This window comes from Aquarana catesbeiana, linkage group LG13 (assembly GCF_042186555.1).
Source record: "Aquarana catesbeiana isolate 2022-GZ linkage group LG13, ASM4218655v1, whole genome shotgun sequence".
Lineage (NCBI taxonomy): Eukaryota > Metazoa > Chordata > Amphibia > Anura > Ranidae > Aquarana > Aquarana catesbeiana.
Window position 1 is genome coordinate 75933588 of NC_133336.1, and position 15619 is coordinate 75949206.

Sequence of the window (15619 nt, forward strand, 5' to 3'; positions counted from 1 at the left end):
GGCTCAGTGAGACAGGGGTCTAAAAGTAAATGCTGTAAACTACTTTAGTAGTGAGGAATTAACACCCTGCACTCTCACGCCTCAGATCAAACCCAATTCATGCACCTTCACACCTCAGATCACTGTCCCTCCTGCAAATCTGTCCCACCACTGTACCCCCTGCTCATCTGCCCCACGACTGTACCCCCCTGCTCTTCTGCCCCACCACTGTACCCCCCTGCTCTTCTGCCCCACCACTGTACCCCCCTGCTCTTCTGTCCCACCGCTGTACCACCCTGCTCTTCTGTCCCACCACTGTAACCCCCCCCCGCTCTTCTGTCCCACCACTTTAACCCCCTGCTCATCTGCCCCACCAATGTTCCCCCTTTCTCATCTATCCTACCACTGTACCTCCCTGCACATCTGCTCCACCGCTGAACCATCTTCTCATCTGTCCTAACACTGAACTTATCTGCTCATCTGCCCAACCACTGTAACCCCCTTTGTCATCTGCCCCACCACTGTACCTCCTGCATATCTGCACCACCACTGTACCACCTGTTCTTTTACCCCACCGGGTGTTCCACCCATGTACCTCCTTACTCCTCTGCACATCTGCCCCACCATTGTACCCCCCTGCTCTTCTGCCCCACTGCTGTAACCCCCTGCTCATCTGTCCCACCAATGTACCTCCTTTCTCATCTGCCCCAACACTGAACCCCCCCTCTGCTCATCTTTCCCAGCACTGTAGCCCCCTTCTCATCTGGCCCAACACTGAACCCCCCTGCTCATCTGCCCCAACACTGTACCCCCCTGCTCTTCTGTCCCACCGCTAAACTTCCTTCTCATCTCTTCCACCACTGTACCTCCCTGCACATCTGCCCCATTGCTGTACCCTCCTGCTCATCTGTCCCACCTCTGAACCCCTCCTGCTCATTGTCCCCACCACTGTACCCTCCTGCTCATCTGCTCCACCGCTGTACCATCTTCTCATCTGTGATATGCGTGATATGCAGAGTGGTGAAAGGAAGCAGAGATGAGACACATCTACCTGTCCTGGCACACTCATCCTGCTAATCCACCTCTCGCATCCAGCCCACGTGCTTGTATGTGGTGTATGTGATGTCACACACAAGCATCTGGAATGGATGCGCAATGGTGAGCTCAGGTCAGGGGCATTTTCTGAAAGCAGTGGGCCCCCGCAGCTGAGAAAAAGCGAGGCGCTCTGCGCCACAGGAAAAGTTAATTGCGCTGAATACTGGCTCTGGCTTAAAGGGACACAGAGTGCTGGGGTCCAGTAGTAAGTGACGCAAAGGTTCAGGAATAATTTCAACAAAGTTCCCAAAAACTCAACAGTAATTCCATAAACTGTCACCTGATAGTTTTAATCACAGTAAAATCCCTTCTTTCTGAGATTGGTAGTGGCAACCAAGCATGTCATCTTCCTCCATATGTTGGGCGGGGCTAGCAGGACTGTTATTGGCTTTAGCAGTGGCCACTGACGGTCCTCCTCCTCCCAGCAGAACTGCACCCAATCTCTTCCCCATCACAAAAGCTGACAATCCCAGCTACAGCAAAGTTAGAGAACCAAACAATGTCTCCCATCTTTTACAATGTGTGGGGGCACAGTGCCCACCCCCCCCCCCCCAATGCAGGTGCGGCATGGGAAAATCTGAAATTGGAATGCATTAGTGTCTCAATGACACTTCCCTGCGCTCCTCTGCTGATGGGGAGGGAGTCAAGTGTCAGAAAAAGAGGCTTTGTGTGCCACTTGCGGCACCAGTGCCGGGGGTTGCCTACCCCTGTTTTAGATCAAAGGGATGCACTTCGGTCTGTAAATGAGGTCAGTTTAGCCACTTAAAATCTAAACCTTTTTCTAACACTTGTTGCTTACAAGTTAAAATCACAATTTTTTTTTCTTAGAAAATTATTTAGAACCCCCAAACATTATATATATATATATATATATATATATATATATATATATATATATATATATATATATATATATATATATATATATATATAATTTTTTTTTTTTTTTTTTTTTTAGCAGAGACCCTAGAAATAAAAATGGCGGTCGTTGCAATATTTTATATCATGCTTTATTTGCGCAGCAATCTTTCAAACGCAATTTGGGGAAAAAATACTCTTTAATGAATTAAAGAAAAACTGAACAGAAAGTTAGCCCAATTTTTTTTATATAATGTGAAAAATTATGTTATGCCACGAGAATCGTGAGAGAATGGTGATCTGCATTCTAAGCAAAAAAATTGTGATTCTCATTTTATCCAGAATCGTGCAGCTCTAATACAAGTATATAAAAAGTTTTTTTAGAAAAAAAAATCTTATACTGTATAAGGAGTTTATTTTCATTTATTTTATATGTGCTTGCTATAGGTGTAGGCCATTTATATGCCTTCTGAAGCCTGACTGGAATACTCCCAGGATGTTGCTAGGATGTCGGAAAGTCAGGCTTAGTCGTTTTTTCTCACCACCTCCATCACTCAAACTCTGAGCTCAGAGCTTCTGTGTCAGGGGAGAGAGAGAGCATGCAAGGAGGTTTAAATCCAAGAAGAAGTGCACTCCTGTGATGGTGGAGATGAGCAGTAATGACTAGGCCTCACTTAGCAATGTCCTGGGTGTATTCCATTCAGGCTTTGGGAGATATGTAAATGGCCTACACCTTATAGCAAAGGCATCATTCAACTTTAGCCAGAGCTGCACAGTTTGTTTTATCCACAGACACGGCGCCCCCTACCTGCATAGGCAGTTTTTTTGTAAAGGTGAACTAAGCTTAAGCTGTTGGCGTGATCTGCCTTAAAGTGATTAGAAAACAAGCTTATGGTGCTTTAGTACCCAACACTCTTGTATGCTATTTTCATAAAGTTGTACTTCTCCAGTAGTAGGCTAAGATGAAAGGTAAGAGTTATTCTCTGACACCAGATACAGCAAGGTGAAAAAAGCATATACTCCTGGAATAAGCTGACAGCCAAGTACATTAAATCTGATAGAGATCCAAGCACCAGTTTGTAGTTTAGAGAAGATATCAGCTATTGGTGAGGAGTGCTGGGACCATTTGTGAAGGGCTGGTTCCGGACTGCTATGCCTCGCTGCTGATGCACACACAGATGGGGCTCTCTGGACAATTATAGAGCAAAATAAAAGTTAGAAGAGCACATTGGCATATCGTATAAAATTTTAACGGTTTATTGTGTAATAAAACATGCACTCACAAAGGGGAGCAATAAGAGCGCTTATCACAAATCCTAGATAGTGCGATGTCACCAACCATGGTCTGCAGCTGGCGGTCCAGAAACCTGGAGGGTAACTTGGTCACTGTGATTGTCTTCTAAACTGTAGGTTCACCTTCTCTTGTTACTGTATTGAGTAGGCAGGAACACGTTTCAGGGAATCATCAGTTTTATCAGCACCTCTATAGGAAAAGTGCAGGTTCACTATAATTTTTCTAGTAGCTGAAACCTATTTGAAATTTTAATTTTCTTTTTACACAGATCGGCAACGTAATCCACATACTAGAATGTCCTGGGTCCCCCTAGTCTTGGGTATTCTCACTGCTTTAGTCACAGTTGTGGCTATGACTTTAATCTTTCTGAGAAAGAGAAGAAAAGAAACAAGATTTGGGTGAGTACACTATATGTGACTTTCTAGTTATTGATATGAGAATAGCACTTTTTCAAGACATCCACAAAATGGAAAGTGTATTGCTGTAGAGATAATTTGCTGATATTTATTATCTTATTAATTGCCTTTAAAGTAAGACTAAACTGTCAAAGGATTATTTAGTTTTGTATAGCAATTTAAGTTTCACAGGATCTCATTGATTTCTACGTCATTCATGGAGTGGCACAGCATTTAGTATTCATGAACCATGGGTTATGTTGGTTGACAGGAGATTAAACACTAGGGCACAAACAACTGAGGATAGCCCCTAGGGGATATAACACCCCCCCCCTTTTAACTATCATGCTTTCACTTAAGGCAGTCATAGTTCGAATCACGGCTAGTTCAGCAGGAACCGGCTGAGATTCGAACCATGTATGGATAGGCTGAATATACACAATTTGTATAGCTGCTAGCAATAATCACTATGTTCTCCTGGCCGGGACGGCCTCCCCTAACCCCCCCCCCCCCCACACCCCCACTGGGAGAACACAGTAGCTCCTATTAATGATAATGAATACGGTTTGTCAAAGTCTATTGTGTATTTTCACATTTTGCTCAATGAAATGTTTAACATTTGGAATAGGCAATTGCTGTGGATGAAATGTGTAATTGTTGGAAGTGACCAGCTATTTCTGACTCGTATATACATAAACCCGAAGTTCCTCATACATTGGTTGGCGTCATCTTTGCAACCATTGATAGAGCTTCCCAAATGGCTGTATTCCACAATGATGGGAACACCCAACAGGAAACATGATAGGCTAAGGGGATACCATGCACTGGCTCACTAAAGAATTAATATGCAAGCTTGCAAGGCCACTTTTTTTTTTTTAAATCAGATTGGCCATCTTTAAAGAGACCCTGTTGTGAGACTATTAATTTCAACAAATATCTTCCTATTGTTTTTGCATTTAATGTATTATATGCATGTAAAAGCCTTGTGTAGACATCCAAGAGCTCTAAGACTACTGCTGGGCACCAGCATCTTGAATGTGATGTCAGCAACCCCAGCAGACTCAGAACAGTCACTCGAGTGACACTCTAAGAAGTGTAAGAAGCTCAGGGAAGGGCTGAATTAGCTGGGCCAGCACAGAGAATAATTATACACTTCCAGAAAAGTAGAGACGTTTGACATGCAAAGAGTTGGGAGCCATACTAGGGAATGTACAATACAAGTGGAAAATAATTTGAAAAGAAAAACACTGCGAGTATGAACTTTAAATACTGGTTTGTTCCATGCCTTCGCCTGCATTTTTGAAGTTGGTGACATGCCATCTTTAATGCAAAACCAATGCTTTGCCCATTCAGGACAAAGCAGCATTATTGCTGACCACCTTCTGCCTGGCTTTTATGTTGACCCTGTGGCTTGAATACTTTGAGTCTTTGAACTAAAACAAGTATGTAGGCTCAAAGTATTGAAGCAAGAGGGTCACTATGACAGTCAGACAACCAGATTGTGTAAAATGAGAGTTCAGCAATGGCAGGCTGCATGTTTCTTTCAGGAAAGAATTCTCCTTAAGGAGAACCTATCACCTGCACTTGTGATGGCAATGAAGTTAAGTGAAAAAAAGAAAAGTTTTAAAATCTAGGGTTTAATATTAAAGGGAAAAAAAACGAAATATTTTACAAAAGTCCCCGGCTCCCATGTGTGAATGCAAATGAGTGCATATAAATGAATCCATATGAATGCAAATGCGTGTTTTTGGTGTGCATGCATACAAACATGATGCTTGCGCGACACATAGTGGGATATTGCTTTACACACCATAGTGAGAACAATAATTATGGGACCCTTATTCATGATTAATGCTAAATTGATGTAGAGACTCACTGCCTGCAACCTCCTAGGACACGTCACAGGTCTCAGGAAGCTGAAGGTCCATTCACAGAGTACAGCGCGATTCGTGCATGCGCAGTGGAAAGCTGGCTGGGAAGTCCCAGCTGGCTTCCCACAAAGGCAGCAATAGATCCCTGGACTGCTAAGTGTGTGTTTATTAATTTTGATTTTTTTTTTTTAAGAAGCGACTGTAGCTGCTCTTTAGCAAAACCTTATCTTTTATATTTTACCAAAAAAAAACCCAGGATATATATTGTGTTAGTGAACACTTTTAATTTGCGTGTATTTTTTATGGAAAGTATAGATTTGATAAAGAGTAGCGTAAATATTTTTCAAAATAAACAATTGCAACTACCACCATTTTATCCTGCATTGACTACTTTAAGAAAATATATAATATTTTCAGCTTTAAAGTGTGTTTACATGAAAGAAGGGCACATGTATGTATTTGCGCGCAAAATAAAAAAAAAAAAAAGTACAGGCAGGGAAAGAGATAAACAGTAATTTTAGAGCAAATGCAATACAGTAACAAAGCAAAGTGTACTGATTTAGTGTACCTCTGGGAAACAAAAGTACAGTAACCGGAACCAAGGTCAGAGTGCAGTATTTTCAGGTGCCTGCGTACACACTTTGCTTAATTAGAGCACCTTCGATTTCCAAATATTGGGATATTTTGCAAAATAAATCTGAAGCTACCTTCCTGCACAGGTGTTACAAAACTATCCAGGCCAAGTGTGATTTTAATTGCTGATATCCTGTTTTGTTGTGTATGTTTTCAAATGAAAGTATTTTTTAGGTCAGGTTTTTGATATGGTGATTAGTGGCGGCTGGTGAAGTTTTAGGATGGGGGCGCCAGACTCTGCCCTTCCTTTTTGACCCCTCCCACTTAAAAGTCGCACCCCTTATAGAATCCACCCACTCCGTCCTCTGTATTCCACCTATAGTGTCAGGAGTATACAGCTCAGCATCACAGGACAGAGTATACAGCCCCAGAATCACAGGACCAGGAGTATACAGCCTCAGAATTGCACGACAAGAGTATACAATCCCAGAATCGCGGAACAGGAGTAAACAGCCCCAGAATCGCGGAACAGGAGTATACAGCCCCAGAATTGCGGAACAGGAGTATACAGCCCCAGAATTGCGGAACAGGAGTATACAGCCCCAGAATTGCGGAACAGGAGTATACAGCCCCAGAATTGCGGAACAGGAGTATACAGCCCCAGAATCGCAGAACAGGAGTATACAGCCCCAGAATCGCAGATCACGGTATACAGCCCCAGAATCGCAGAACAGGAGTATACAGCCCCAGAATCGCGGAACAGGAGTATACAGCCCCAGAATCGCGGAACAGGAGTATACAGCCCCAGAATCGCGGAACAGGAGTATACAGCCCCAGAATCGCGGAACAGGAGTATACAGCCCCAGAATCGCGGAACAGGAGTATACAGCCCCAGAATCGCGGAACAGGAGTATACAGCCCCAGAATCGCGGAACAGGAGTATACAGCCCCAGAATCGCGGAACAGGAGTATACAGCCCCAGAATCGCGGAACAGGAGTATACAGCCCCAGAATCGCGGAACAGGAGTATACAGCCCCAGAATCGCGGAACAGGAGTATACAGCCCCAGAATCGCAGATCACGGTATACAGCCCCAGAATCGCAGATCACGGTATACAGCCCCAGAATCGCAGAACAGGAGTATACAGCCCCAGAATCGCGGAACAGGAGTATACAGCCCCAGAATCGCGGAACAGGAGTATACAGCCCCAGAATCGCGGAACAGGAGTATACAGCCCCAGAATCGCGGAACAGGAGTATACAGCCCCAGAATCGCGGAACAGGAGTATACAGCCCCAGAATCGCAGATCACGGTATACAGCCCCAGAATCGCAGATCACGGTATACAGCCCCAGAATCACAGAACAGGAGTATACAGTCCCAGAATCTCAGAACAGGAGTATACAGCCCCAGAATCGCATAACAGGAGTATACAGCCCCAGAATCGCATAACAGGAGTATACAGCCCCAGAATTGCATAACAGGAGTATACAGCCCCAGAATCGCAGAACAGGAGTATACAGCCCCAGAATCGCAGAACAGGAGTATACAGCCCCAGAATCGCAGAACAGGAGTATACAGCCCCAGAATCGCAGAACAGGAGTATACAGCCCCAGAATCGCAGAACAGGAATATATAGTCCCAGAATCGCAGATCATGGTATACAGCCCCAGAATCGCAGATCACGGTATACAGCCCTAGAATTGCAGATCACTGTATACAGCCCTAGAATCACAGATCACGGTATACAGCCCTAGAATCGCAGATCACTGTATACAGCCCTAGAATCACAGATCACGGTATACAGCTGACAGATCAGGGTAAGCTGGGCATACATTGAACAAAGCAGGGACTGGCCAAATTTCAATCAGTTGCTCCTTACATGAGAGAAGGAGGACGAACCCAAGATAAATTCACAGTGCTCTCTCCGAGTCCTCCACTAATAACACTGAAGGGCTTCCAGCCTCATCCTCTGTCTAATATGTGGCCAGCACCATGACAAGCTGCTGCCACTTCCTGGGAATGGAGGAAGAGGGGGTGTGAGGTCGAGTGAGACACAGAATAGAAGGGTTTTGATGTACCATGGAAAACGTAGCTTGCTTTTACAAAGATGAAGAGGGAAGATAGAAAGAAAAAAGAAAATGAGCGAGAGATCTGCAGTGAAAAGGGTTACTGCACATTGCTGTCACCCCCAATCCCCCGCACTCACCTTCAAGCTCTGGCTACACTCAGGCTCAGCACTGCCAGCTCCATGCCCATCCGCTACATCAGTGATCCGCTCCCCGCCTCACATCACAGGGTCAGTCAGTCTCCGCAGTCCCCACACCACTCTGACTCCACCATAGCACAACAGTGAGCCAGCAAGGAAACAAGAAGTCAGGCTTGGTGCCGAAAAAGCACCGCCCAGTCGCCCTCCGGTCCCGGCCAATAAAAAAATAGGACAGGAGCCAGAGGCAAATGACTGGAGAGTAGGAGTGCTTGCGGGCGCATTGTTTGCATCCCGAACACGCCCTAAACATGGGCAAATCAGCTTCTCAGCTTGCAATCAGCTGATTGCAAGCTGGGAAGCTTCCCATAGACAGCCGTATGTCCGGCGCCCGGACACTCTTAAAGTGACCTTTTTCTTTTTTTTTTTTTTTTGTGAAAAGCTTGGGGGGGCGGTGCCTGTGCGCCCCCTATGGACGAGCCACCACTGACGGTAATCTGTGCTATTTTTAATGTTATCAAAACAATCTTTTAATTGAAATTGATTTGATGTGTAAATATCTTTTTTTTTTTTTTTCTTTTTGCAGGCATATGTTCGGCTCAATGTTGGGTCGGGGAGGTCCCGTTATCCAGTTTACAGCAGCCAGGTCATTTAATAGGAGAGGTACAGAGATGCTGGAAGCAACATGTAAGTGAATATGTGCTTTTTTTTATTTGGGTAGTTTACACAGCTGTCTCCTATTTTCTGCTGGGACAAATAGGTCAATTTCAAATGCAATTTGCACTCCAAGCGGGGTGTCAATTGCAACTGATTGTACAACTCTGGCAGTTGGAGGTACCCTGTAGTTCTGCTTCTTGAGGACTACGATCTATGAAGGCTTTCCATTATTGCTGTTATTCTTTAACAAAAGGATCTGTCACCTACACACAACACTCAGGCACAGCATATAACTAAACATGTGTTACACTGACTGTGTGTCACAAACTGTGCGGTAACTACCATGCTCATGAGGAGTCTTGGGAATGTGACTAGCCCGTTTACTTGCAGAGAGCATGCATACTGAGTTTTGAGATTCTTGCTTATCACTAGACAAGTGACACTGTATAGCCGTGGTGCTCAACTTGGAAATTATAGAGGGCCCCAAGTACAGCCCTGCCACCTCCATGGAGCTGCACAATAGCAGCTTGTTTTCATGAACTAAAGTGCATTGCTTTGAGTAGACAGCACATTTAAACAGACACACACCTCAATTCCTGAACATTTCAGTCCTGCTGTATGTTTTACACACACTGAAGAGAAAGTAGGAGCTAAATGAGCGCCATCGTTAGTAATAGTAACTCTCTCAAGCATTGGTGTCAGTGGCTACAATAGTAACTGTCAGCATTGGTGTCAGTGGCTGCAATAGTAACCCCCAGCACTGATGTCGTTTAACAGAGTATTAACCCCCAGCATTAAAGCATTTGTTAATCCCCTCAAAAAAATTGATTCTGTCCCTTTAAAGCATGCTATATAGCACAGTGCTTGTGCTGTGTCATTTGGCCCCCTGTAACACCTAAAAAAAACCTGGCTGATCCTGCCAGTTTCTGCCCTCCCCTATGTAAACTGACCAGGGTGCATCATGGATGTAAAGCCCTGACACTGTGGTCAGTTTACCTGCCTCGGACATCCGCAGCCTGCTCTGCTGTGTCTTTGTCTTCCTCTGTCCTCCTCCCCCCTCCGCTCTCCGCTCTCTGCCTGTCAGCTAGTACCAGCCCCCCCACCCACTCCTGCTGGTATAACATATTTTTGTTGCTACCATCCTCTCTGTAATATTAAATGATATGCTGTACTGCTTGTGTTTTCTACAAAATCCGCAGCTAAATACCCTTTTTTATAACGGCGGTCAATGGTCACGTGACCGGCCGTCTCTCTCCTCTTCTCCTCTCCTCCTCTCCTCTTCTCCTCTCCTCCTCTCCTCCTCTCCTCTTCTCCTCTCCTCCTCTCCTCTCCTCCTCCCGACTCACGTCAGTGGGGGTTTCTCAGCTCCGCCCACTTTTCTGTCAGCTCGAGAGAGGAGAGAAATGACCGGACACATTAGCGCAGATTGGTGCTATGAAATAAGGTATTTAGTGGCTGATTTTTTTAGAAAACACATGCAGGGCAGTACATTATTTAATATTACAGAGAGGATGGTAAAAACAACACCGAGTGGGTAACAACCACTTTAATATCAGTCACTGCAATAATAAACCCCAGCATTGGTGTCAATCACCACAATAAATGACCCCCTGTATTGGTGTCAATCACCACAATAATGACCCCCTACATTGGTGTCAGTCACCACAATAAATGACCCCCTGCATTGGTGTCAGTCACCACAATAAATGACCCCCTGCATTGGTGTCAATCACCACAATAATGACCCCCTACATTGGTATCAGTCACCACAATAATGATCCCCTGCATTGTTGCCAGGAACCACAGTAAATTACCCCCAGTATCCGTGTCAGTGACCACAATAATCCTGCCCAACAGTAATAACCTCCCCAGCACTGATGTCCGTGACTGCAGTAACCCCCAGCATTGGGGTCAGTGAGCACAGTAATAACCCTTAGCATTTTTGTCAGTGCCCGCTTTGGGTGTGCATGTGTACAAAATGATGCTTGCACACATATTAGATATTACATTGCTGGCTGTGATGCTCTAGAAAGTCAGAGCCCGCTTCTCACAAGCAAGATGACCACGCTGGGGACCCGAAGACTGGCGAAGAACTGGCCTGGGTGAAAACAGCGCTGGATCCCTAAACTGGCAAGTGTGTATTAATTTTTTTTTTTTTTTTGGGTTTTTTTGTTTTTTTTGTTTTTTTTTTTTAGAAACTACTGTAGCTCCTCTTTAGCAAAACTTAACCTTTTATATTTTACCAAGAAAACAGGGATTATATTGTGTTTGTGAGCACTAAATGAAATTTGTGTATATTTTTTACTGAGAATATAGATTTGATAAAAAAGTAGCATAAATAACATATATAATATTTTCAGGTTTAAAGTGGATTTACATATAAAAGGTGCACATTTATATATGTTTATGAGCAAACTAAAAAAAAGGCCAATGGCAGTGAAAGGGATAAACAGTAATTTTAGAGCAATTGCATTACAGTAACAAAGAAAAGGTGTACTTATTTAGTGTACCTCTGAGCAACAAAAGGGCCAGCACAGAAAGCAATTAGATGCTCCCAGAAGAGAAGAAGGACTATAATGTGTGAGGAGGGAGGTGTACTAGGGAAATAACTCTTCCTGGAATAGTCACATTTTCTAAAAAGTTCAAAGGCACATTGCAAGTGAATTAAAAATCATTTATGGAAAGAAAAACTCTGCACATAAGCATTTGAAATGCTTGATTTTTCTGTGTTTTTACCTGCAATTTTTTAAGTAGGTGTCGGGGTCTTTTTACCAATAGCTCCATGACAGTTTGGCTCAGAATGCGCACTTGCAGTTTAGTATAGGAGCATTCTCCATTGTGTTTGAAAGGCAGGATTGTGCAGCAAAAATGTACTAAAGTGATTGTAAACAATCACCTTGTAAAACAAACTATTCAGTTTAAAACTGAAATGAAAGACAAAATATTTTGTATAGATATAAAAAAAACCTTTTTTCCCTTTTTTCCCTTTTTATAAGTGATCACATTTCCTCTGTTTTCAGCTGCATAAGAGCTGGGGGGGAGGAGAAGTAGCAGCACACTGAGCTTGTCAGTGAATGGCTGTGCGGGGGGGGTGCCAGGACAAGTCTGATAATTGGAGGAGAGTACACTGAGTTCCCAGCAAAGCTAGAGAACTGACCACGGTGTGCTCTCCTGCTTAGTGTGGTCCGTTTTTAATAGGAAAGCAAACAGACTAGCAAGAACACCAGGGATTTTGCATAAAGGAAGCAATACAAAAAGAAGAGAAGACTTTCTCATACAAGTACATGGTACAGCTAGAACATATCAGGAATATGAAGAGCTGGGGTAACAAACGCTTTAAGTGTCACAGTGCACAATGCTCAATACACAAAATGTATCATTATTTTAGTAATGAGAGCTAAAAATAATCACATTTCTAACAATTCTTATGGCTTGTAACACATTTGTAAAGCTTATTTTCATCTGAGTGGGAATCAATCATTCTCTTTCCTATGGAGAGAAGGGATAGGATTTTTACCATGTGTTTTGCTAACACCTAACTGAGAACATTGTGGCACTGCGGTGCTACAGTACAGTGGTAGAGTCAGGTGTTTTCCCAGTCTTTCTTGTTGAAGCATCTTTATAATAGCCATTTTTTGATTAGGCTCTGACCCATGATAATTTATAGAAAAAATAAAATCTTCCATGGATTAACAGGTAATTAATTTCTTCTTAAATTGGTAATAAACTCAGTAGAAAAAAGAAAATTTCTCCTGCAAGGCAATGTTATAATTTGCTAGTATGCATCGCATACTAGCACATTATGTGAAACCTACCCATTTAACTGTCTTTAAAGCAAAGTTTGAACTGTGCTTTGGCCATGGAGGGCAACAGGTTTACCACAGGACCACACAGACAGAGGCTTATACTTTACTTCCATCCTCTAAAGTGTTGTTCCATATACCGCCAACAACAACAGAAGGAAAAGCCTTATGTAGACTCCAAGTCTATATTAGTTGGAGTTTACATAGGGCTGAGGACTCTCCCACCCTTTTGTGATGCTGCTAGTGGAATGGACATTTATCAAGCACTAGCACTGTTATAAAGGAGGAAGAGGAGGCTTCACATACCCAGAAATACTGGATATTTTTACTTTTTTTCCAGGAGCCAAAGTGATTGATTGCCTTTTCCTACAACTCACAATTCCCACTATGTATGAAATGACACCTTAATAACATGGCACAAGAGAAAAAGTCACAACAACAATTACCTTTATAAAAAAATGTACAAAAAAAAAAAAAAAAAAAAATGAAATGCGCAAACATTTCCCTTTACAATATGACAGTGCTATATGCTTAGCCCAAAAACTACTTGAAGACACTCTTAGATTCATGTATTAAAAGGGAGTATTCTATCTTACTGCTTCTAATACTCTCAATTAAATTGCCAAGCAGAATATTAGTTCATTTTCCAACAGGGCTTGGAAACGTATTTAAGTGACTTAAAGCAAACTTAAATCACTGCAAGTGACTTAAAGCAGACCTTCCATAAAAATGGAAGGTACACACTACTGAAAGACCTTACCCCGCCAACTCATGTTGCCTTCAAAGGCTATTTAATTTAAAAATAAAGCTGCATTCAGGAAGCATCAGAAGCTGGGCCAAGGTAAGCATTTCTTTTTAAATACAGTACATTTAAAATGCTTTTGCGGGCTATTTGACTTTGGGGGACTTTTATTAGAGCGGGTTTGAGCCCAACTCCAAAACTGCTAAACTGTGTTTTTTTTTTTTGGGGGGGGGGGTTGTTTTTGTTTTGTTTTTTTGTTTGTTTTTGTTTTTTTGAAAGGATGTGATCCATGGATTTTTTTTTTTTTTTGTAGCCATTTGAGTGATCTTCCATCACATCCTTGGTGGTCACTGAAATGAAAATTGACCAGAATTTCCCCACTTGAGGAATAGACTATATTAAAAGATTTTTGCCCTGTACACACGATCGGACATTGATCGGACATTCCGACAACAAAATCCATGGATTTTTTCCGACGGATGTTGGCTCAAACTTGTCTTGCATACACACAGTCACACAAAGTTGTCGGAAAATCCGATCGTTCTAAACGCGCTGACGTAAAACATGTACGTCGGGACTATAAACGGGGCAGTAGCCAATAGCTTTCATCTCTTAATTTATTCTGAGCATGCGTGGTACTTTGTGCGTCGGATTTGTGTACACACTATCAGAATTTCCGAAAATTTTATATCAAGCTCTCAAACTTTGTGTGTCGGAAATTCCGATGGAAAATGTGTGATGGAGCCCACACACGGTCGGAATTTTCGACAACAAGGTCCTATCACACATTTTCCGTCGGAAAATCCAACCGTGTGTGCAGGGCATTAGAATACAGTGAGCAAGGCAAGAACCTTTGTTGGACTTTCATTGCTGTCCATCTCCTCTTCTTCTGTTTAGTTAACCTACCATGAAGTAAAATGAAACCTACCCAATAGGTGAAATATGTTGGCAGTACACCTTCGATGCTTCAGGTTAAGTCCAAACATTTAAGTATAAAAAAATATACATATTCTGTTTATGATGTGAATGCTTTAATATAATTTTGGACTTTACTTTAGAGACCCAAGATGTTCTGACGACATAGTCCACCAATGCTTATGTGATGCCAATGGACAGTTGCTAATGCATTCTATCTGCAAAGGTCCATTCCTAGTGTGCAGTGGGAATATCTTAACCTCCCCAACATGGACACAGTAGTAAAAAAAAAAAACTGAGAGTAATGATAACCCTTTTGCTTGGAGTTACTCTTTAATGTTGCCAGAGACAAGGCTATGATATTAAAACATCTTCTTTTCGAAGTATTGCAATATATTCACGTGTTTTAGTGTTTGCTAAGTATTAAAATATTCATGTGTGTTTGCTGAATCTACAGTGGACAGCATCGGGATCAGTGATGAGCTGAAATCCAAGCTTACAGACGTCCTCATCCAGCAGCAGCAGTTTACCTTGGGAAGGACATTAGGAAAAGGTTAGTGAGAAGGAAATGGCTTTCACAGATTTGAAAACTTTTCTGAAATGTTTCCTTTCACCTAACTAAAATTTCTTGTTTGCTTTAGGAGAGTTTGGCTCTGTAAGAGAAGCTCAATTAAAAATGGAAGATGGTTCGCTCCAGAAGGTCGCTGTGAAGATGCTGAAGAGTAAGCATTACATACTGTTTATAGATCAGTAGCCCTCAGTGCTGGGATCTTTGCACTATACTGTTTACTTGCAGGAGTTAAGGATTCAGTGATACAGCTCCCAGCATAGGAAAAAGAAGGACTATATGTTATGGAAGGGTTCTATTTAGTATTGAAGATTAGGTTGGGACAGAGAAGTCAAACTGGTGTTCTTGGGTTGCATGCAGGCAAACTCATTTTCTGCTGATTTAGGCCTATCTAAACCCAAAAACCAAAATGTAATACATTGCAGTCTTCTAGTCCTTAGATACAGTGCCTTGAAAAAGTATTCGTACCCCTTGAAATTTTCCTCATTTTGTCATGTTACAACCAAAAACATAAATGTTTTTTTATGTGATAGACCAACACAAAATGGCACATAATTGTTAAGTGAAAGGAAAATAATAAATGTTTTTCAATATTTTTTACAAATAAATATCTGAGTGTGCATTTGTATTCAGCCCCCTTTACTCTGATACCCCTAACTAAAT

General features: G+C 42.5%; 1 protein-coding gene across 1 annotated transcript in view; it reads left to right on the forward strand.

Annotated features, from left to right (window-relative positions):
- The window catches only part of TYRO3 (TYRO3 protein tyrosine kinase), a 334891-nt gene that overhangs the window by 244093 nt on the left and 75179 nt on the right, over positions 1 to 15619 (forward strand). The window contains exons 10-13 of the mRNA XM_073608643.1: positions 3495 to 3624; positions 8858 to 8958; positions 14846 to 14941; positions 15030 to 15110. Coding sequence (XP_073464744.1) covers positions 3495 to 3624; positions 8858 to 8958; positions 14846 to 14941; positions 15030 to 15110 — 408 coding nt within the window. The remainder of the gene's footprint in view (positions 1 to 3494; positions 3625 to 8857; positions 8959 to 14845; positions 14942 to 15029; positions 15111 to 15619) is intronic.